The sequence below is a fragment of the Anolis sagrei genome, chromosome Y (genome assembly GCF_037176765.1).
Source record: "Anolis sagrei isolate rAnoSag1 chromosome Y, rAnoSag1.mat, whole genome shotgun sequence".
Classification (NCBI taxonomy): Eukaryota; Metazoa; Chordata; class Lepidosauria; order Squamata; family Dactyloidae; genus Anolis; species Anolis sagrei.
The window spans coordinates 55,255,889-55,277,459 of record NC_090035.1 but is presented as its reverse complement, the minus strand read 5'-3'; the positions used below and the strand labels follow the sequence as shown (position 1 = coordinate 55,277,459).

At 44.2% G+C, this 21,571-nt stretch overlaps 1 protein-coding gene across 1 annotated transcript in view; it reads left to right on the top strand.

Moving 5' to 3' along the window:
* Window positions 1-21,571, top strand: part of LOC137095199 (serine/threonine-protein kinase STK11-like) — a 298,229-nt gene that overhangs the window by 130,462 nt on the left and 146,196 nt on the right. The window contains exon 5 of the mRNA XM_067461585.1: window positions 20,067-20,203. Coding sequence (XP_067317686.1) covers window positions 20,067-20,203 — 137 coding nt within the window. The remainder of the gene's footprint in view (window positions 1-20,066; window positions 20,204-21,571) is intronic.

Genomic DNA, 21,571 nt, shown 5'->3' with positions numbered 1-21,571 from the left:
CAGGGCATAAAAGGCACCCCGCGCGCACTCCCTGTAGTTCCTGTTTTTCTGCTGCACAGCTTGCTCGGAAATTTCCCTGATTATGTCAACGACTCGCTTCAAGCATTTTACCCAATGCCCAAGAAAGATTTCTCATTCAAATAAGCACTCAGTGCCTTTGTTGCCTCGGAGAGGCCCACAACACTTTGTCCTGCAAGCATTGCCAGGCGCTGACAGCCTAATCAAGAAAAAACAGGGAAGCGCGCCTCAAAGTTCTCCTATATGAGGAATCGTTGGCTCCTCAGCCGTCGACTTCGACAGCATCTACATCTCAACTTCCTCCAATCTCTGCTCCTTCAACATTGACTATGCAATCATCGAAGCCACCATCTACGACCTCTAAGTTGTCGAAATGACCTCAGAAACAACCCTGCACTCTGACGATACAGGCGGTGTCGACGAGGTGTCCATCCACTTTGAGCTCGGTGGCTTTTGTTCGATCGATGAGGTCGACCACAGCAACACTGTCATCGACCTCGGCCATGAAGATTGCCTTTAAGAGATCTCATGAGGAATCTTGCAGGGCCAAATCGACACCGACCATGATTCCTCCAACACTGGGGAGGTCTCTATAACAACTCCTGGCCAAGAAAAGGCCTGAACCTCGCTCTTCCTCGTCCTCTTCTTCAAAACAACTAACCCAGACATCTTCAGTGACCTCTTGTCCAGGTCATCCCCCATCCAGTCGGCACAACAACCAAGACCGTTGATCAACCCGACTCCAGACATCCAGATGGAGGACAAACCGCCCGCCTCACCGGGTCGATCCGTGCAGACAGTTGCAGAAATTCCACATCTGTAGCGAGGCAAGAAATTTTTCCTCCAGCTACACTGGAAAGAGGGTATCAGACCATGCCACTAGCGAAGGCATCCGAGGTGTTGGCATCGAAATAACCGCCCCCTCCATCCTCACCAGTCGGAGTGGCCAGACCGTTACTGATGCCGTCAAGACAGCTATCGGCCTCTCCTCACCATTCAGAGGATGACAAGACAAAGACATCCAGGGTTCAGTACATTCAGAATCGGTGATCTCCTTAGGCCTCGACAGGTCACCGACTCATGACGCATATGAGGCTGATCCACCCTCCCCGACTGATAATGTTCAAGCCTTTGCCGATCAAATGACTAGAATGGCAGAAACCCTGGGCCTTGAGGTCAAGCAAACCTCAAAAGTTGTCACCGATCCGGTGTTTAAAAGAGTCCAATCTGAAGTCCCTCTGACTCTGTTACTTCCATTCCTCCCCTACCTCCAAATGAATCGAGGCATGGTATCGCACAGATGATGAAGGCTTGGAATGACTCAAACATCACCCTGACCTGAACTCTGTCGTGGTCAAAGCAGCTCAGTCTGGGAAGCAGTCGAACACCCCTTTGGATCGTGAAGGGAAACACATCAATGCAGTGGGCAGAAAGCTCTATTTGGGAGCCTTACTCCTTGCCAGGATGGCAAATTATGGAGCTTACATGAGCGCCTATCAACAGATCATCTGGGAAAAGGCCCAACCACTTATTGCTAAGCTCTCTGAAGAAGACCGAGCGGTTCTCAGCCCTGTCCCAGGAAGCAACATCTCTCGCACACCATCAAATGCAGAAGGCAAAGCACACCAGCGATACCGCAGGAGAAATGATAGCCCACGCGATAGCCATCCGTAGACAGTCTTGGCTTCGATCATCAGGCCTTTCCTCATCGTCTCGACATGTCATTGAAGATCTACCATTCAATGCTTTGGGACTTTTTAATGCCGACGATAAATGAAAATCCAACCAGGACTATAAACTGTTAGCCTCAAAGTGTGGCATTGAGAATCAATCACAGGCCCAGAGAATGCATTGGTATAATTACCGCCAACACCGATTCAGCAGCTATCCTTATCGCCATCCATCTGCGAGACAAACTCTTCGTTTTTTACCTGCTAACCAAACCCAACCTCAGCAGCAACAACGTCGATCTCAACAAACCCAGAGGTCTCGATCTCGGCAACCACCGGCCAACGACAACTCTAGACGTCAAGTTTGACGCCCTTCTCAACGATACTGTTTCCATCTCTGATACTTTTGTCGACTCCATCTCATCCCTCGACATGCCACATCACACCAAGAGACATACCATCACGAACCGAGCGCTCCCCCAATTCGGGGACCGTCTCGCTCATTTCATCCATGCATGGCAACGCATCACATCAGATGCATGGGTGTTAAGGGTTATCAGAGATGATTATGTGTTACAGTTCAAGGAGTTACCTCCTATGGGCCACGTTGTTCAGACAGACCCCTCACCACCAATCCTGTCAGAAGTCGACTCCCTCCTCCTGAAAGGGGCATTCAAAAGATCTCAGTCTCATTCAGACAATCGTGCCTTTTTCTCAAGGTATTTCATGGTGCTGAAGCCGGATGGTTCCCTGCGCCCCATCCTCGATCTCAGGGCACTGAACAAATTTATCCATGTTTCAAAGTTCAGAATGTTACGGTATTGTTGATAACTCCCATGCTGTATCGAGGCAATTTTTTTGCATCGATCGACTTACTTCCACTTGTCTGTTTGAAAGTCCCACAGATGTTTCCTTTCCTTCAAAATCGGAGAACAGACCTACTCCTTCACCGTGCTCCCGTTCTGTCTCGGGACAGCTCCAAGGACATTCACCAAGTGCATGTCGGTGGTCGCAGCATACTTGAGAAGATGGAAAATCCATGTTTTACCTTATCTGGATGACTGGCTCCTGGTCTCAACGTCGCCAGATCGCCTGCGATCACAGATCTCCTTTACTCTCAATCTCCTCCAGGACCTCGGCCTTCAGCTCAATGCTGAAAAATCCCTTCTCACCCCAATGAGGTTGATAAAGTTCATCGGAGCACAGTTCAATTCCATGTCGGAAACTGTCTCCCTACTGAGGGTCAGATACCTAGCCCTCCAACGCAAGATAAACCGTTGCAGATCTTCCACCATACTAAGGGCATGTTATGTCCAGGTCTATTCAGACACATTGCCTCGACCATAATGGTCACTCCCCTTGCCAGACTGAAGATGCACCCCCTCCAGAGGTGGTTTCTCTTTTTGTTTTTTGTTTTTCGTTTTTTTTTAAAAAAAGAATTTTATTAATTGTTTTTATATAACATCGAAAAAGTGGGAACAACCAAGGTATAGAAAAGTAGGAAAGAGAGAGAAAGATAAAAATCTACAATCTACAATTTATTTATTTTTGTAGATTGAGGTGGTTTCTCGAGAACTTCAACCCCCGTTGAGACTACGATCTGAACGTGCTGTCGATGCCGGCGACGGTCTGACGAACTTTGAGATGGTGGATGGACCAGAGGAATGTTTGTGTGGGACACCCATTCCACCCGCAACAACCATCGATTGTCCTCACAAGGGACTTATCAACCTTCTCCTGGGGCGCACACACAGGCCACCTCTCGGTGCAAGATGTCTGGTCAACACAAGCAAGATGTCATCACATAAACTATCTCAAACTCTTAGCCATCTTCAAGGTGCTCAGAGCTTTTCTCCCTCTCCTGCAAAGAAACATGGTCCAAATCCAGACAAACAACATGGTACTTAAACAAACAGGGAGGGACAGGATCCAGGAAACTTCTCTAATTTTCTATCGCGATCTGGGAATGGTGCTGCCGACATGCAATAGTCCTGTCTGCCCTTCACCTCCCCGGACGGCTGAATGACCAGGCCGACTCACTGAGCCGCTCAACATCGACGTCACACAAGTGGAGACTCGATACCATGGAAATTCAGAACATCTTCGACACATGGGGCCAACCGTCGATCGACTTGTTCGCCTCCCCGGAGAATGCCCACTTGCCACTGTTCGGAGCCCATCTCCCTCGAGACGAAGCCAGAGGATGCCTCGGAGACACCTTCCTCCTAGATTAGTCGACGGAATTCCTTTACCTCTTCCCTCCGATCCCGCTACTCCTTCGGGCGATCGAGACGATCGAGTTGACGCGGGCCAACTGCATCCTCATCGCGCCGGAGTGGCCAAGACAAATATGGTTTCTGGCTCTCCGACTGGCCAGCAGTCGGGTGCTTTGCCTCCCTCCCAAACCAGACCTACTATCGAGAGAAGGAGGTCTCCTGCTCCACCCGGATATCCCATCCCTCCACTTGACAGCCTGGAGGATACTTCCATAGCATCGCTTTCTCCTGAGATCCAGTCAATCCTGAATGCAGCACACCAACCCTCGACATAAAAGGCATATACTTACCGTATTGCCTGCCTTCAGGGGTTTCTTTGGGATCAATGCCAACCGGAGTTGCCCCCGTCGATGTCGACGATTTTAGATTTTCTTTTGTCTCTTGCTAGTCAAAACTTTGCTCTGTCCTCATTGAAGTCATATGTGGCAGCGATTTCTTGGTACCTCCAGACATTGGGTTCTTCTTTGCAGTTCCAGAACCATCTCATTAAGACCTTTATGAGAGGGTATACCAATCTTCACCCACCGATCCACCTTGTGCTGGCCCAACTAGTGGGCCCTCCCTTCGAGCCCCTAGCCACGACTGATTTGAGGTTGCTTTCTTGGAAAGTAGCCATTATGGTGGCTATCACATTGGCTCAGAGATCTTCTGAGTTGGCGGCTCTTCAAATAGATGAGCCTTACTTGTTGTTTCATGCTGATCAGGTGGTTTTATGAACTGATATCACCTTCTTGCCAAAGGTGGTACCACCATTTCATGTCAATGAGGACATTGTTTTACCGGCTTTCTTCCAACATCCGTCTTCTCCGATGGAAAAAATACTTAATTCCCTCGAAGTCCGGAGGGGTTTGCTCTTCTACAAACAAAGGACTACCTCTCTCCGTAAGACATCTAGGCTGTTTGTGGCCTATGCGCCAGACAAACTGGAGTTGCTGATATCGTCACAGCGACTCTCTCGATGGATCGGGTCAACCATTGAACTATGTTACGAACTGGCTTGAAGACCCCCTCCGACTTCCATCCGCCCAAGGTCGACGAGGGGCATGGCCGCTACTACGGTCTTCCTTAAAGGTGTCCCAATTGACTTGATTTGTAAGGCAGCCATTTGGTCCACTCCTATGACTTTTGGATCACATTACTGTTTGGATACCCGGTCTCAGGGAGACACTGTTTTCGGCAGATCAGTGCTCTCTGCCTGCCTGCCTTAAATTCTCTGAGATCCTAACATTCCTGTACACTTTTCCAAAACGTGTTTTATAATGTTTAAAATGCTTTTACATGTAACATGCATTTAAGAGTCTTTCCTGTGGGTACTAGTTCTGACCTACATGCCTTTCTCTTAATGTTACCGGTATGCTTATGCAACTGTATTATCATATCAGAGTTTGATTGTTCTGTATACTCAACCTCGGAGGTCTGTCGTTTCTTTACACCTTCTGTCTAGAAGAATATCCCATTTTACCAACATTTAGACTGTTGTCTTGTTTATGCTTTCATCATAGCCTTTGTGGCACACTTCATCATTCTGACAGTGCTTCTTATTTAAGATGTCTGTGTCAGTACATTTAATAAACTTGTGTTTGGCCCTTAAATTGGTCTCAGTTTGTTCCCACCATCCAGGACCTTAGCTTGCTAGCTCTTCATGTGTGTGCATTCACAGAGGCCACAAAGAAAAATGGTAGGTTACTCACCTGTAACATCTTTCTTCAAGTGGTCCTCTGTGAATCCACACAAACCCGCCCAGCCATCCCCCCTTACAAACCTCCCCTTTTTTCTTGCTATTGCGGCGTAGGAACTATGGGGAGTGTGCGCGGTTACGGGCGGTTACGGCCAAAACTTAAAAGTTTCAACTTGGGAAGTTTTCCGTTGGAGCCTGCACAGGTGCAGACACTCCATGTGTGTGGATTCACAGAGGACCACTCGAAGAAAGATGGTTACAGGTGAGTAACGTACCATTCTCAAACTTCTCCACTTATCCATCACACTCTCAAACCTTATCTCAACCTTCTCTCACCAACGTACACATTCTACAACATTCCTATACTTTCAATTGCCATCACAACAGTCAATCTCACAGGACTCTCTTGGGCCACTTCATTCAGATCACCTCTAATCCTATGCTATCAATCTCCTATATATATATCCTTTTTACTTTCTCCCTCCTATGCAACCTGTCACAGTCAGCAGTTATTTGATAACAACAACATACAAGCAACACACAAGCATACAAGCAACATACAATTAATTTTGTTCTTATTAATTTTGGGTCTGCTCCCTATGCGCTCCCAGTAAGTTTCCGCAGGATGTTATCGCATGCATGTGCTTTATGCTTGCTGTTCCTGCAGTGTTTTCTAAATGTTAGTGTTCAATCTAAGGTGACACTGAGATATTTAGGATGGGAGCAATGTTCAGTGTTCAACACGTAACAAAAATGGATGTGGTTGGAGGGGGGTTTGGCCCCCTGGTGACACAGTGGATTAAACTGCTGAACTGCTGAACTTGTTGACGGAAAGATTGGCAGTTCGAATCCAGGGAGTGGGTTGAGTTCCCGCTTGTAGCAAATTAGTTACTCTATGTAAAATTTTAGTGCATAGCTCTATGTTTGTAGGTGGCAGATAGGGAAGAATAGAGACAGAGAGGATAGCAACAGCAGGAACAGGATTTATTTGCATATGGAGGACGATTGGTCATAGGCAGATTAGCATAGGCCCAGGATTTCAACAGGTTGGGAGACAAAATGACAGTTGGGAAGAGCAGAGCTGAATGTTCTAAAGGGGCGGAGTTAAGTTCAAAAAGGAGGGGAGTTAGAGGGAGAGTTTAAAAAATGACAGTTAGGGAAGGACAGAGAGTTAGGGATTCCTGTTCATGAGAGATAGTTAAGAAATCCTGTTAGAAAAGTAAGCAGTCAAATAGAGCACAAGTTTTGGGAACTTAGAGAAAAGCCAGTGGTGCTTTAATCAGAAAGTAATTTTCGTCAAGTATGTGTAAAGCAAATACCATCTTGGTAAATGAGGAACTTTGAAGTCTATTTCAGGAAAGTGCACCAAGTATATTATACATGACTGAAACTCAAGTTTGCAATTGTGTCCACAAGTGTTTGGAGCCTGAAGTGTTTGAATAAATTTCGTTACTTTGTTGCATATAAGAGTCTCCAGCCTGTGATTCAAAGCCAAGAGGCTTTTGTTTTACAACATACAGAGCGTCTCAGGTATTAAAGTGTTAGCAGAGGACCGCACATATGTACATGCTTCTTTACAAACTGGAGGCTTCCCTGGCGTTACATAAATGGTGGCAGCTGCGGGATGAGTAGAATATATTTGGTCCAGTGCATCAGAAAGAGGTGAGATCCGTGAAAAAAAACTAATTTAATCCCTCAAGGAAGCGATGGGATGCGTGTAATATGACTGATAATGGTGCCTAAAAAATGGCAGGAAGCGTATAAGAAGCCTAATCTAGTGCCTAGAAGAAGCTGTGGACTGTGGCTGAAGTAAAACAGTGCTTAAAGAAGTGGTGTGATTAAGGTTAACCAGTAAAAACTGTGGTTTTAAACACCAGGGCTGGTATAACTCTAAGATTCAGAAACTCCAGAGACAAAATTCACCTCACAGAAAAATAGTAAGAGAAAATGGCTCCTCCCAAGAGCAGGAAAGCTGGAACTGAAAGAGAGGTGGTAGAGGAGGGAGCACAGGAACGTGAGGAGAGTCAGGAGCAGACAGTTACATCAGTAGAATTGCAAAGATTACAAATTCAGTTTGAAATGAGCAGAATGGAATCACAGGAAAGGTTACAGTTAGCTAAGTTGGAGGCTGAAAAAAGAGAGAGAGAGAGAGAGAGAGAGGCTGAGGAAAGAGAGAAGGCCAGAGAACATGAAAGATTGATGATGCAGTTAAGAATGCAGGAATGATATAGAACTAGCGAAAATACTAGTGTACATAGTTACAATGACTTCTCTGCCAAAGTAAAGAGATTTGCTAAGTACCAAAAGGGAGATGACGTGGAAGCATTCCTGCTGGCATTTGAGAGAACCTGTTTGTAACTAGAGATTCCAGAAGAAAGTAAAATGTCATATCTAAAGTCTTTAATATCTGGTGAGCTAAATCAGATATTGGCTGATATGAGGAATGATGAAATAAATGATTATGGACTATTTAAGTTAAAGTTAGGTTTGGGATCACTCCTCAACAGTGCAGGAAGAACTTTAGAGAGATAAAAAGAAGAAATGGCAAAACATATGTCCAGCTGGGAGCCTGATTAAACAAAGCCCTTGACAAGTGGATAGAAGGAAGTCGGGTTAGCACATTCCAACAGCTAAAACATCTGGTAGCATTGGAACAGTTTTATGAACTGGTGCCCCTAAACATGCGCTGGTATGTCAAAGATAAAAAAATTGAGAGTGTGTCTCAAGTGGCTATTGTCCTTGATGAACTGGAGACTGATTACGAGATGAAAAACTTGGACATGGCGTATAAGAGATCATATGAGGGAAAAGGAAACAAATATATATACAAAAATGCTAAAAGTCCCTCACAGCCATTATGGAAAAATAAAGACCAAGAAGGGAGGGATAAGGCAGACCAATAATATGGGAGAAAGAGTAATTACTATAATAAGGAAGTAACAAGACCTGGTGATCACATACTACCATTGCCAAGAGCTAGAGCATATAAGAGCAAGGTGCCCTAGGCTGAGGAATGAGAAGAGTGTTACTTCACCTCAGAGAAATATTCGGTTGGTACAGAAAGATAAAGGGACTGGTCACTATACAGAGGAGGTTAAGAGTGAAATGGAATCGACAGCTGAGTCCAGTAAAATATTCCAAGTGTGGAAAGTGCGAGGTTGAAGACTGACTATAGAGAGAAGATAGTAATAAATGGAAAGAAGATATTGAGATTAAGAGACTCAGGAGCTCAAGTATCTCTAATCCAAAGTCAACTAATAAACCCGGAACAGATAGTGCCTGATAAGAGATATCTATTAAAAGCAATCTATGGGCCAGCATTTGAGTCCTCAGTAGTGGAAATCCTTGTAACTTATAAAAATACAAAGGAATTTGGCAAGTTGGAGTGATGAAGGAATTGGAAGTTCCATTCATTATAGGAAATGACCTATATGAAGAATGCCAAAGAGTCAATGTAGTTACTAGAAAGTCAGAGACAGAGGAGATGGTTGGTGATTCTGATGAAGCAAGTACTTCACAAGACAGAGAAAAGAATAATGAACTTAGGCTAATAAAATTCTCAGATAAGCAAGCTGAAATCTTCTTAATGGAACAAAAGAAGGATAACTCTTTAGGAGAGTTATGGAAACAAGCCAAAAAGCCAGTGACCAATATCAACACAACTAAAAGACTAGTTGAAGTGAAAGTAACTTCAAAACATGATTCATCCACTATAAAGGTTCCAGATGATCACACAAAAGAAGATTTAAAGATCAGAACTGTGGTTGAAGTTAAGAATCTAGGTGAAACTTATCAAGAAGCTGACAGCAACAAAATGGTAAATGCAAGCTGATACACTGTAGCAGTTGATGGTAAAGATAAGACTCTCAAACATTCTACACTTCATCTGAAAGAAGAGAGACGTTTTGCTGAGGATAAACCATTAGATAAGATCCTCCTTACCAACTCAGTTATAGGCATTTCAATATGCCTATAACTGAAAAGAAAATAAATGTAGAGATAAGATCTAATCATACACCAGAGAAAGATGATAAAAACCAAGCTGATGGACTGTCAAGAGAAATAATATACACTGACTATGTTAATGGTGATTAAAGGGAAAAGCTACAATTTCCAGCTTTGGAGGGTTGACTGCAGTGATGAGATTGCAATGAAGAGAGAAGGTGTTCTTGTTCGTTCTTCCAATGGTGGCGAGTTCTCTTCAAGGCCAGGAGAGGATATTCAAGCAAGTACTGATTCTTCACAACAACATGATGCAATGTTGAAGCAGGCCTTTGTTCAAGCCATAAGACTCCATAAAAGCAGAACTGTTCCTGATAATTGGAAGACCAGGTTGAAAGAAGAAAACTCCAGCAGAAAAGAAGAGAAAAGAGAACAATGTGGTATTGTGTGGGGTGTATTGGCCTGTTGTAATTTGAGACTAGGTATTAGGGGAAGGAGAATTGGAATTGGATAAAAGAAAAGAAAAAAAACAACCTTGTTTTCTACAAGGGCCAGACCAAATAACACATTGAATAATGAAAGTGTTAATGTAGAAAGGTAATGTAGGTATAATGTAGTGTAATGTTTTTAAAATGGTTAACCTATTTTATTGCAGACTTATAAAAAGTATGGTGTCATTACAATGGTGAACTGTATATGTTTTATACAATAGGTATAAGGTATAAATACATTATATTGAAGTGTGTTAGGTATGTAAGTTTTACAATAGGCAATGAATATTTACAAAGTCACTGTATGAATATAGAAATGTTTGGATAAATTATTTATAAGAAAGGAAGGAACGTCCTACTATAGTGTTATAACCTCATGGAAGACAGAAAGACTCTTATTAATGAATAACTTATGATTGGATATAGAGACTTGAATTTCTCCAAATTATTTAGACTTGTTCATGTTTATTTATTTATTTATTTATTTGGAAGATTTCTATACCGGCCTTCTCACCTCAACCGAGGGACTCAGGTCGGTTTACAGCATATATGCAAAATATACAAATACAACCGAGTGCAACATCATTAAGGATTAAAACCACACAATAAAATACAATAAAACATCATCATTACAATTACAATTACCCAGGCCAAAATGTCAATACAATCGTAGTTGTAGTCACAGTTCATTAAAGATTCAGTCCTCAAAAGCCACATTCCAGAACCAGGTCTTTAGTAATTTCCTGAAAGGAGGGAGGGGGCAGATCGGATCTCTAGTGGAAGGGAGTTCCAGAGCCGGGGAGCCACCACCGAGAAGGCCCTTTCTCTTGTCCCCACCAAGCGTGACTGTGAGGGTGGTGGGACCGAAAGCAGCCCCCCCCCCCCGGAAGATCTTAATAGCCTTGAAGGCTCATAGGGGAGAATCTGTTCGGACAGGTAAACTGGGCCAGAGTCGTTTAGGGCTTTGTAGGTCAAAACCAGCACTTTGAATTGTGCTTGGAAGCTAATCGGCAGTCAGTAGAGCTGGCGTAACAGAGGGGTTGTATGCTCCCTGTACCCAGCCCCCGTTAGAAATCTGGCTGCCGAGCATTGGACTAGCTGCAGCTTCTGGGCAGTCTTCAGAGGCAGCACCACGTAGAGAGCGTTGCAGTAATCTAAGTGGGATGTAACCAAAGCGTGGACCACCGTGGCCAAGTAAGACTTCCCAAGGTACGGGCGCAGCTGGCGCACAAGTTTTAATTGTGCGAAAGCTCCCCTGACCACCGCTAAAACTTGGGGCTCCAGGCTCAGCGATGAATCAAGGAGAACCCCCAGACTGCGAACCTGCGCCTTCAGGGGGAGTGTAACCCCGTCCAGCACAGGCTGTAACCCTATATCCTGTTCGGCCTTGCGACTGACCAGGAGTACCTCTGTCTTGTCTGGATTTAGTTTCAATCTGTTGTCCCTCATCCAGTCCATCACAGCGGCCAAGCACCGGTTCAGGACCTGAACAGCCTCCTTAGTAGCAGGTGAAAAAGAGTAAGAGTTGGACATCATCTGCGTACAGATCATACTGCACCCTGAAACTCCGGATGATCTCTCCCAAGGGTTTCATGTATATGTTAAACAACATAGGGGACAGTACAGAACCCTGCGGGACCCCACAGAACAATGGCCGCGCAGTCGAGCAGGAGTCCCCTAATGACACCTTCTGGGAGCGCCCCTCGAGAAAGGACTGGAGCCACTGCAAAGCAGTACCCCCAAGGTCCATTCCCGTGAGACGTCCCAGGAAGATACTGTGGTCGACGGTATCGAAAGCCGAAGAGAGGTCCAGCAGAACCAACAGAGACACACTCCCCCTGTCCAGTTCCCGGCGAAGATCATCCACTAAGGCAACCAAGGCTGTCTTGGTACCATGCCCCAGCCTAAAACCAGACTGTGCCAGATCTAGATAGTCCGTGTCAACCAGGAATTCCTGGAGTTGCAAGGCCACCACATGTTCCAGCACTTTGCCCAAATAGGGGAGATTGGAAACTGGCCGATAGTTGGGGTCCAGTGATGGCTTTTTCAACAGCGGTTTTATAACAGCTTGTTTTAAGCTGGCTGGAATAGTGCCTTCCCAAAGGGAGGCATTAACCACCACCTTCACCCACTCTGCCAAACCCCCTCTGGCTTCCTTTACCAGCCAGGATGGGCAGGGGTCTAGGATGCATGTGGTTGGCCTCGCCTCCCCAAGAATCCTGTCAACATCCTCGAGTTGAACAGATCGAAACGAATCCATCAAAATTGGACAAGCAGGTGCTTGTGTTACATCCTCAGAGACTGCCGTTAACATGGTGTCAAAGCCTGCGCAGATCAAAGTGACTTTGTCCGCAAAGTACTGAGCAAATGCTTCACAGCGGACTGCCGAGTCGTCAGGGGACCCATCCTGAATGGTGAGCTTCAACAACCCTCTGACAACTCGAAACAGCTCAGCTGGATGGTTCCTTGCGGACGCAATATTGGCTGAGTAGAAAGAGTTTTGTGCAGCCTCTATTGCCGCGCCATATGTTCTAATTGTTTAATTGTTAATTGTTTAGAAGACTTGATGATATATAAAGGCTGATATATGTAAAAATATTGAGGTTGTATGTCAATAGAGTAACAGGAGAAACTTACAAAAGGATTTTTGGCAGCAGAATGGGGATAGTTAAGTAGGCAAAGTAAAATACATGATGTATCTAAATGTTTAGAATTGTCAGAAGTGCAAAAGTGTCATCTGAAAGATATATTGAAGCAATATCCAAATGTATTTGAGAATGGGCCAGGTAAAAAAGGAGCTAATAACTCATAGGATCAATACGGCTGATGTAAAACTCATAACTTCCCATCCGTATATTGTAATGGGATAGAAACACATTTGGACAAGGATATTTGATGTTGATATGGAGAATTGAATAAATGCAAGAGGATTTAAAGATAAAGTTAATGGAAGGTAAAGTGGTGTGTCTTAGGTAAAGACAGAAATCCATTTTGGGAAAGTGTTTTAAGTTAGAACCAGTCTTCAAGAGGAAGATTTAGGTCTAAGATAGCAGCCTCTGAGATAAAGAGTGCTGGGTTTTGGGGTTTCTATAGGTGATGAGAGCCCAGGGGACAGGCAAACTGTCAAGTTTGTAAGTGGGAGTAGAGGCTCCACAATTTCACTTCAATGTATAATATATTGAAGGATGTGACTATGTCAAGGTGGACATTTTGTCGTGGATATGGAGATAGTTTTATTCAGTTTTATTCAGGTAAGCTATATAGTAGGCCTGTCGGTTTCGTTTCGTTAATTCGTTAATTCGTATTAAAATCGTTATTTTTTGCATATCCGAAGCGATATCAAAACATATTTTTAAACCCGGAAGGGTTTAAAAATATCGAAGCAGCAGCCCCATGTATTTTACGAGCTGAAGCTCCGCTCGTTAATTGCATGGAGGCTGCTGCTGAGCGCGCCATCCGGCTCTGGCTCCTCCTCTTCCTCCGGAGCCCATTGGATGGCGCGCGCGCGCTCACAAGCGGCCTCCGCGCGCCATCCAATGGGCTCCTGCGCCCCCCTCCTCCTCCTCCTCCTCTTCCTCCCAGCTGGGAGGAAGAGAAGGAGGAGGAGGAGGAGGAGGGGGGCGCCGGAGCCAGAGCCGGATGGCGCGCGGAGGCCGCTTGTGAGCGCGCGCGCGCCATCCAATGGGCTCCGGCGCCCCCCTCCTCCTCCTCCTCCTCCTCTTCTTCCTCCCAGCTGGGAGGAAGAGAAGGAGGAGGAGGAGGAGGAGGGGGGCGCCGGAGCCAGAGCCGGATGGCGCGCGCGCGCTCACAAGCGGCCTCCGCGCGCCATCCGGCTCTGGCTCCGGCGCCCCCCTCCTCCTCCTCCTCCTCCTCCTCTTCCTTGGGAGGAAGAGGAGGAGGAGGAGGAGGAGGAGGGGGGCGCCGGAGCCAGAGCCGGATGGCGCGCGGAGGCCGCTTGTGAGCGCGCGCGCGCCATCCAATGGGCTCCGGCGCCCCCCTCCTCCTCCTCCTCCTCCTCCTCTTCCTCCCAGCTGGGAGGAAGAAGAGGAGGAGGAGGAGGAGGAGGGGGGCGCCGGAGCCCATTGGATGGCGCGCGCGCGCTCACAAGCGGCCTCCGCGCGCCATCCGGCTCTGGCTTGTGTGACTTTTCAGGGCTGTATGACCATGTTCCAGAAGCATTCTCTCCTGACATTTTGCCCACATCTATGGCAGGCATCCTCAGAGGTCTGTTGGAAACTAGGCAAATGGTGAGTTATATATCATCTAATATTATCTAAGGAATGTCCAGGGTGGGAGAAAGCCATTCAATGCTAATCAAGGTGACCATTACTGCAACATTCACACTTAGCCTGTTTGATCAAGAAAAAATTTTTTTCAAAAATGTTTTGTAAATAATAACGAAAATTCGTAAATAACAAAACATTTTTTTTGAAAGTTTTGTAAATATTTTTAATATCGAAACAAAAAAACACCCCAATTAAGAATCGAATTTAGAAACAAATTTTTTCTTGATCAAACAGGCCTACTATATAGATATAGGTTTAGTGTTAACCTGTTAGTTTCATTGGAAGGTGTTTCATCAATACTGATTCCATGGGAAAGGATTTAGCTTTTAAAATCTAATGTAGCCAGATAAACTCACATAGGCATTGATAAGACCTAGTGTGTATATTAAAATGTAAGTGGAAAATTCCTTTTGAGGTCATTGATATAGAATGGAAAGATATGGTAATGTATATTGGTAATATATGTTGTTAAAATGTATAATATGTGTGTTTATATACAATTGAATTAGTAGAGTAACTGTATAGTATCATTATTAAAGAATCTTTTCATGTGATATATGATAGAAATGTAAGTATTTAAATGTATGGTTTTGAATGTGAATTAAATATAGAATTGTTAGATAAGGTATAAGTTAACAATATTGCTTTCGATGAAGTTAACACTCACCTCCAGCAATATTTTTATAGGGAAGGGGCGTATGTAGCGAATTTGTTACTCTATGTGAAATTTTAGTGCATAGCTCTATGTTTGTAGGGGGCAGATAGGGAAGAATAGAGACAGAGAGGATAGCAACAGCAGGGATAGGATTTATTTGCATATGGAGGACGATTGGTCATAGGCAGATTAGCATAGACCAAGAATTTCAACAGGTTGGGAGACAAAATGACAGTTGGGAAAAGCAGAGCTGAATGTTCTAAAGGGGCAGAGTTAAGTTCAAAAAGGAGGGGAGTTAGAGGGAGAGTTTAAAAAATGACAGTTAGTTAGGGATTGCAGTTTTTTTATTGCAATTTTCTTAAATATACAGACAATAAAATTTGAGGAGAAGAGGGGGGAAGAGGGGGGGAAGGTTATAGAGTGGGGGATAGAGATTTAGAGGGGAGATATGGTGGGGGGGTGTAGAAGGGAAGAAAAGGGTTTATGTGAGGGAAATAAAAGTGACAGTTAAAAGAAAAGATTCAAGAGGTTCGTTCTTCATTCCATGTGACTTCCAGGATTCTTTGAGGGAGGTCTTATCCTTTTCTTTCATTTCTTCTTCTCTCTTCTCTCTATTTTCAGTATCTCATATCGACTGCTACGTGTTTTATGTCCATCTCCTTTTCAAACCCTTTCTTCTTGTTCTTTTTCCTACTTTCTTAAGTTTTCTTCTATGTTTGTGTGCATTCTTTTTAGTTTTATTCTTAGATTTAATTGTTTAATTTTAAATATTCCTTAAATTTTGTCCAGCCAGTTTCCGTTTCCATTATTCCTTTATTTCTTTGGATAATGAAGCTCAGACTATCCATGTTCCTGACTTCCATCATTTTTCTTTTCCAGTCATCTATCTTTGGTATTTCTTTCTTCCTCCAAAGTTTAGCAAAGCATATCCTTGCTGCTGTTGTTGCCAAAAATAGTAATTTATCGGTATTTTTGTCCATCTTTAGATTTGAAGTTATGCCCAGTGGAAATATTTCCGGTTTTAGAGGGATTTTAATTTTCAGAACTTTCTGTAATGTTTCTTGTATTTCCTTCCAGTATTTTCTTGTTTTTTTGCACTGCCACCACATGTGGTACATCGTTCCTTCTACTGATCCACACTTCCAGCATTTTAAATTTGCGTTTTTGTAGTATTTGTTTATTTTAGCGGGAGTCATGTACCATCTAAAGAAGACCTTCAGCCAGTTCTCTCTCATATCATATGCTTTTAAATATTTCAGCTTTTTCTTCCAGATCGTCTCCCATTCCTCTGTTCCTATTGTTCTTCCCACATTCCTGGCCCATTTCACCATACACTCTTTTATCTCTTCTTCCTCAGTACTCCATCTAAGTAATTCTGTGTATATTTTGGATATTTTTTTCCTCTCTGACTCCCATATTCTGTCCCATCTATTCCCTTTTTTTTCGAATCCCTTTTTTTAATCCTTTCCAAAAAAAATCCTGTATCTGCCTGTATTGGAGCCAGGTCATATTTGGGTAACTTAGCTTTATTTCTGTTAGTGGCCTTAGGGATATTTCATTTTTCTCTTCTCTAATTAGTTCCTTATAATTCGGCCATTTGATCCAGCCTAATTCCTTTCTCTGGCACGATTCTAGTGGGGAGATCCAGATCGGTGTTTTGCTGTACATCCGGTTTTTATATTTGTTCCAAGTTCTATGTAGTGGTTACCAAAGTTTTTTTCTATTTTTAATTTCTCATAACCAATATACGCATGCCAACCCCTACGGAGATCGAAGCTTTCTAAGTTTAAATTTTTTTCCTTTTTTAGTCCTATCCAATCTGCCGCCCAAGCTAGCGCACAGGCTTCCGCGTATAGCCCCAAATCTGGAAGATCCAATCCCCCTCTTTCTCTCTCATCTGTTAAGTTTTTGTAGTTTATCCTAGGTTTTTTGCTGAGCCAGATGAATTTCCTGATATCCTTGTTCCATTCTTTTATAATTTTTTGGTTCCTAATTATGGGTAAATTTTGAAAGAGAAACAGCATTCTTGGAAGAACATTCATCTTGATGCAGGAAATTCTCCCTAGGAGTGAAATTTTGAGATGTTTCCATTTCTCTAAGTCTTTCTTTATTTCTTTCCAGATTCTTATATAGTTATTTTGTAGGAGTTGTGAATTTTTAGCCGTAATAATAATTCCTAAATATTTGAGCTTCGGGATGATTTTTATCTTGTTGTTTTTTTTGAGTTGTTCTAATTTTTTCTTTGGTATGTTTTTTGTTATTGCTTCTTTTTTTTCAAAATTTAATTTGAAACCTGCTACCTTTCCGTATTCTTCAATTGTCTCCATCCACCTGTTTAGATTTTTGTTTGGATCTTCAATTATACAGATTAAATCGTCCGCGAACGCCCTGCATTTGTAAGAGTATCTGTTTATTCTTGCTCCCCTCAGTTCCTCATTGTCTCTTATGCTGTTTAATAATACTTCTAGTGTTAATATAAATATTAAGGGAGATAACGTACAGCCTTGTCTCATTCCTTTCCTTATTTCAATTTCATTGCTTCCCTGTCCGTTTATTATTATTTTTGCATACTGTGTTAGAGGGAGAGTTTAAAAAATGACAGTTAGTTAGGGATTGCAGTTTGTGAAGGACAGAGAGTTAGGGATTCCTTTTCATGAGAGATAGTTAGGAAATTCTGTTAGAAAAGTAAGCAGTTAGTCAAATAGAGCACAAGTTTTGGGAACTTAGAAAAAAGCCAGTGGTGCTTTAATCAGAAAATAATTTTAGTTAAGTATGTGTAAAGCAAATACCATCTTGGTAAATGCGAAACTTTGAAAGTCTATTTCAGGAAAGTGCACCAAGTATATTATACATGACTGAAACTCAAGTTTGCAACAAAAATATCAATTGTAACCACAAGCGTTTGGAGCCTGAAGTGTTTGAATAAACTTTGTTACTTTGTTGCATATAAGAGAGCCTCCAGCCTGTGATTCAAAGCCAAGAGGCTTTTGTTTTACAACACACAGAGCGTCTCAGGTATTAAAGGCAGAGGTCTGCACTTATGTACATGCTTCTTTACAAACTGGTGGCTTCCCTGGCATTACACCGCTGTTATCCCCAGCTTCTGCCTACTCAGCAGTTTAAAAACATGCAAATGTGAGTAGTTCAATCGGTACCACCTTGGTGGGAAGGTAACGGCGCTCCATCAGACATGCTGGCCCCATGACCTTGGAGGAGTCTACGGACAACACCGGCTCTTCGGCTTAAAAATTGAGATGAGCACCCACCCCCAGAGTCTGACACAGCATACTTAATGTCAGGAGAAACCTTTTTCCTTTGTGGTCTCTGTTAATGCACATGTGGAGTGTCTGCGCCTGAGCAGGCACCAACAGAAACTTCCCTAGTTTAAACTTTTCAAGTTTTGGCGGTAACCCCACCCAGTCCCTGGCAGGGCATAAAAGGCACCCCGCATGCACACTCAGCAGTTCCTGTTTTTCCTCCACAAGGCTCACTTCAGAACTTCTAGCGATGTCCACAACTTGTTTTAAACACTGCACGCGGTGTTCCAGAAAGATACTGGATTCTGACAAGCACTCTTTTTGCCTTCTTTGCCTCGATGAGGCACATATCGCCGATTCATGATGTCATTGCCAAGCCTTGACTGCTCAATCTCAAAAGAACCGAGTTCATCGTCTATGGTACCTGCTGTACAAACAGTCCTTGGCACCAACACCTTCGACGTCGACTGCACGACCATCGGCTTCGACAGCGGTACCGACGTCGGCGTCGATCGGTCCACCTCCACCAGCTCAGCCCAGAACTCGTCAGACAAAGACGACTAAGGGTGTGCAGAAAAGGCCTCGGTCGACGATGTCTATGACATCGAAGACTACCAGATCGGCCAAGCAGGCCATATACGATGACCATGGAAACCATACGGGTGTACCATTCTTCAACAAGCTCTGTGGCATCGGTGAGATCAGCCCTTTCCATGAGGTCGACAACTGCAACACCACCATCTTCAACCGCGGTGTACATTGCCTTTAGAAGGGTGCAGGAAGAGTCCTGTCGGGCTGCGACCTCCTCCTCCTCATCAGTCCCTCCCACCCCAGGGAAATCGCTGTTGAAGTCTCCACCAACTCAGCCGCCGGCTAAAAAGAAGATAACGGTGCCTCAACCTTCTTCCTCTTCCTCTTCTTCGAGAAGAGCAACAACTGCCTCATCGGCCACCTCATCAGCGAGGTCTTCGCCAATTCAGTCAGCCCAGCCAGAGCCCCTCCAGCAGCTGATGCAGGAGGAGCAGATGCCGCCTGAAGTGCCCAAAGAGCAGCCAGAATTGCTGGTAATCTCGGTTGATACCGTGATAGAAGTACCAAACCAGCCAGCAGGACTTACTGCCAGACAAGAGCTTTTTCCACCCACGGCGACGCTGGAAAGGGGGTGACAAACTGCCAGGCTGGCACGTGCCGCTGAGTCCTCTCGGCCTCCAAACAACCTCCTCCCCCATCTTCACCTCGGTTCCCACTGCCTCCTCTGCCTCCACACAACCCTTCCTCATCCTCGCCCCATCTGAAGCGGAAGAAGAGGAAGATGGAAAACTTGCTGCCTCGGTTCATTCAGGCTCGGTATTGTCGCTCAGTATCGAGAGATCCCCTACCCACGATACCCACGAGGCCGACCCTCAGTCGCTGACAGACAATGTCAGGGACTTCGCTGACCAGATGGCCTGCATGGCCGATACTTTGGGCCTGGAAATAAAACATACTTTGAAGGCAGTGACTGATCCAGTTTTTAAGCGGGTCCAGTCGGAAACGTCGCCAGCCCCTCTTTTGCCTTTTCTTGTATATCTCCTGGATGTAATTCAGGCCTCATGGAAGACTCATGGAAGTGGGGTGGAACATATTAGTAGTATTCTGATTCTTTTCAATGGGGAAATTTGATTTGACATAAGAACCATTTGATTTGAATTAAGAGCCATTTGGGTTATGAGCTCAGTCAGGGAACATAAGTCAAGGTATCTCTGTGCTATGAAAATATTGATAGGATTTGGTTGCTTCTCTCCCTCCTGCAGGCATTGCATCCGTTTGCCAAGGATGACGTGTGCCGAACTAGCCAGGGCTCCCCTGCTTTTCAGCCACCAGAAATCGCCAACGGCCTCGACACCTTTTCGGGTTTCAAAGTGGACATTTGGTCTGCGGGTGTTACACTGTAAGTACACGGGAGCATCAAAACTCAGCCATGAAGGTGAAAGGCAGTCAATAGGGTAAAAACCAAGGAAACCAAGTCCTGCGCGGATTAGCTGTATTTTAATTCTGTTTTTTACCACACGGTTATTAATTGTGTTTTAATTTTTATATTGCACTTTTAAAACTTGTTTAGCATGGATTGTTAGCTGCCTTGAGTCTCTACGGGGAGAAAGGCTGGGCATAAATAATAATAATAATAATAATAATAATAATAATAATAATGCAAAGAGTCTGGTACAAACCAGTAAATATGGTCCCAGTGGTGATCGGCACACTTAGTGCAGTGCCTAAAGATCTTGGCACGCATTATTCGCCAATACATCACACAGTCCTAGACTCTTGGGAAGTGTTCAACGTGTGATCCAATTCAACAGCCAGCAGAGTGTCTGCTCTGGACTCATCTTGTTGTGTTTCTAATAATAATAATAATAATAATAATAATAATAATAATAATACAGCTTCAGGTGATAGATACACTTATCTTGGAGAAGATGGGTGACACAATAGCCATCTTTAAATATACAGTAGAGTGTCAGATGAATGAAAATGTCAGATAATATGGAGTCTCCTACTGTTATCCATCCAACGTAGCGCAAGACACCGAGAATGCTAACAACAGGAACTCAAAGGGTTAAGGCAAGGCAATGCCTAAGGGTAGAGCGGCATAGCAGGAAGTGCCTTGATGTGGAAGAGGAAGTTGGAAATCATAGAAAGAAGGAGGGAGGACACTTCTGCTTCCAGTCCTGCCTCTTTTCCCCCTTTCCTCCCTCCTCCTCCTCCTCCTCCTCCTCCTCCTTGTCTTGCCTTTTTCACTTATTGGGAAAGGAGAGAGAGTTGGGGAGTGCTACTATAAATGAAGGGGAAATGCTGGAGGATAAGGGGGCGTCAGATAAGCACATTGGACAAGACTAAATTTTGGATAAGTAAAGGTCCAATAAACGAGACTCTGCCGTATAGTTATTCAGACAGGCTTTTAGAATCATAGAGTTGGAAGAGACGTTGTGGGTCATTCAGTCCAACCCCTTTCTCCCAAGAAGCAGGAAAATTGCATTCAAATTCCCCCCCCCCCCCCCCGGACAGATGGCCATCCAGACCCTGTTTCACAGCCTCCAACAAAGGAGCTTCCACCACACTCTGGGGCAGAGAGTTCCATTGCTGAACTTCTCTCTCTCACAGTGAGGAAGTTCTTTCTAATGTTCAGGTGAAATCTCCTTTCCTATAGTTTGAAGCCATTGCTCTATATCCTAGTCTCCCTCCCTCTTTCCTATGACTTCCTCTTACACATTGATCCCTGGCCCTCATCATGTCTCCTCTCAGCCTTCTCTTCTGC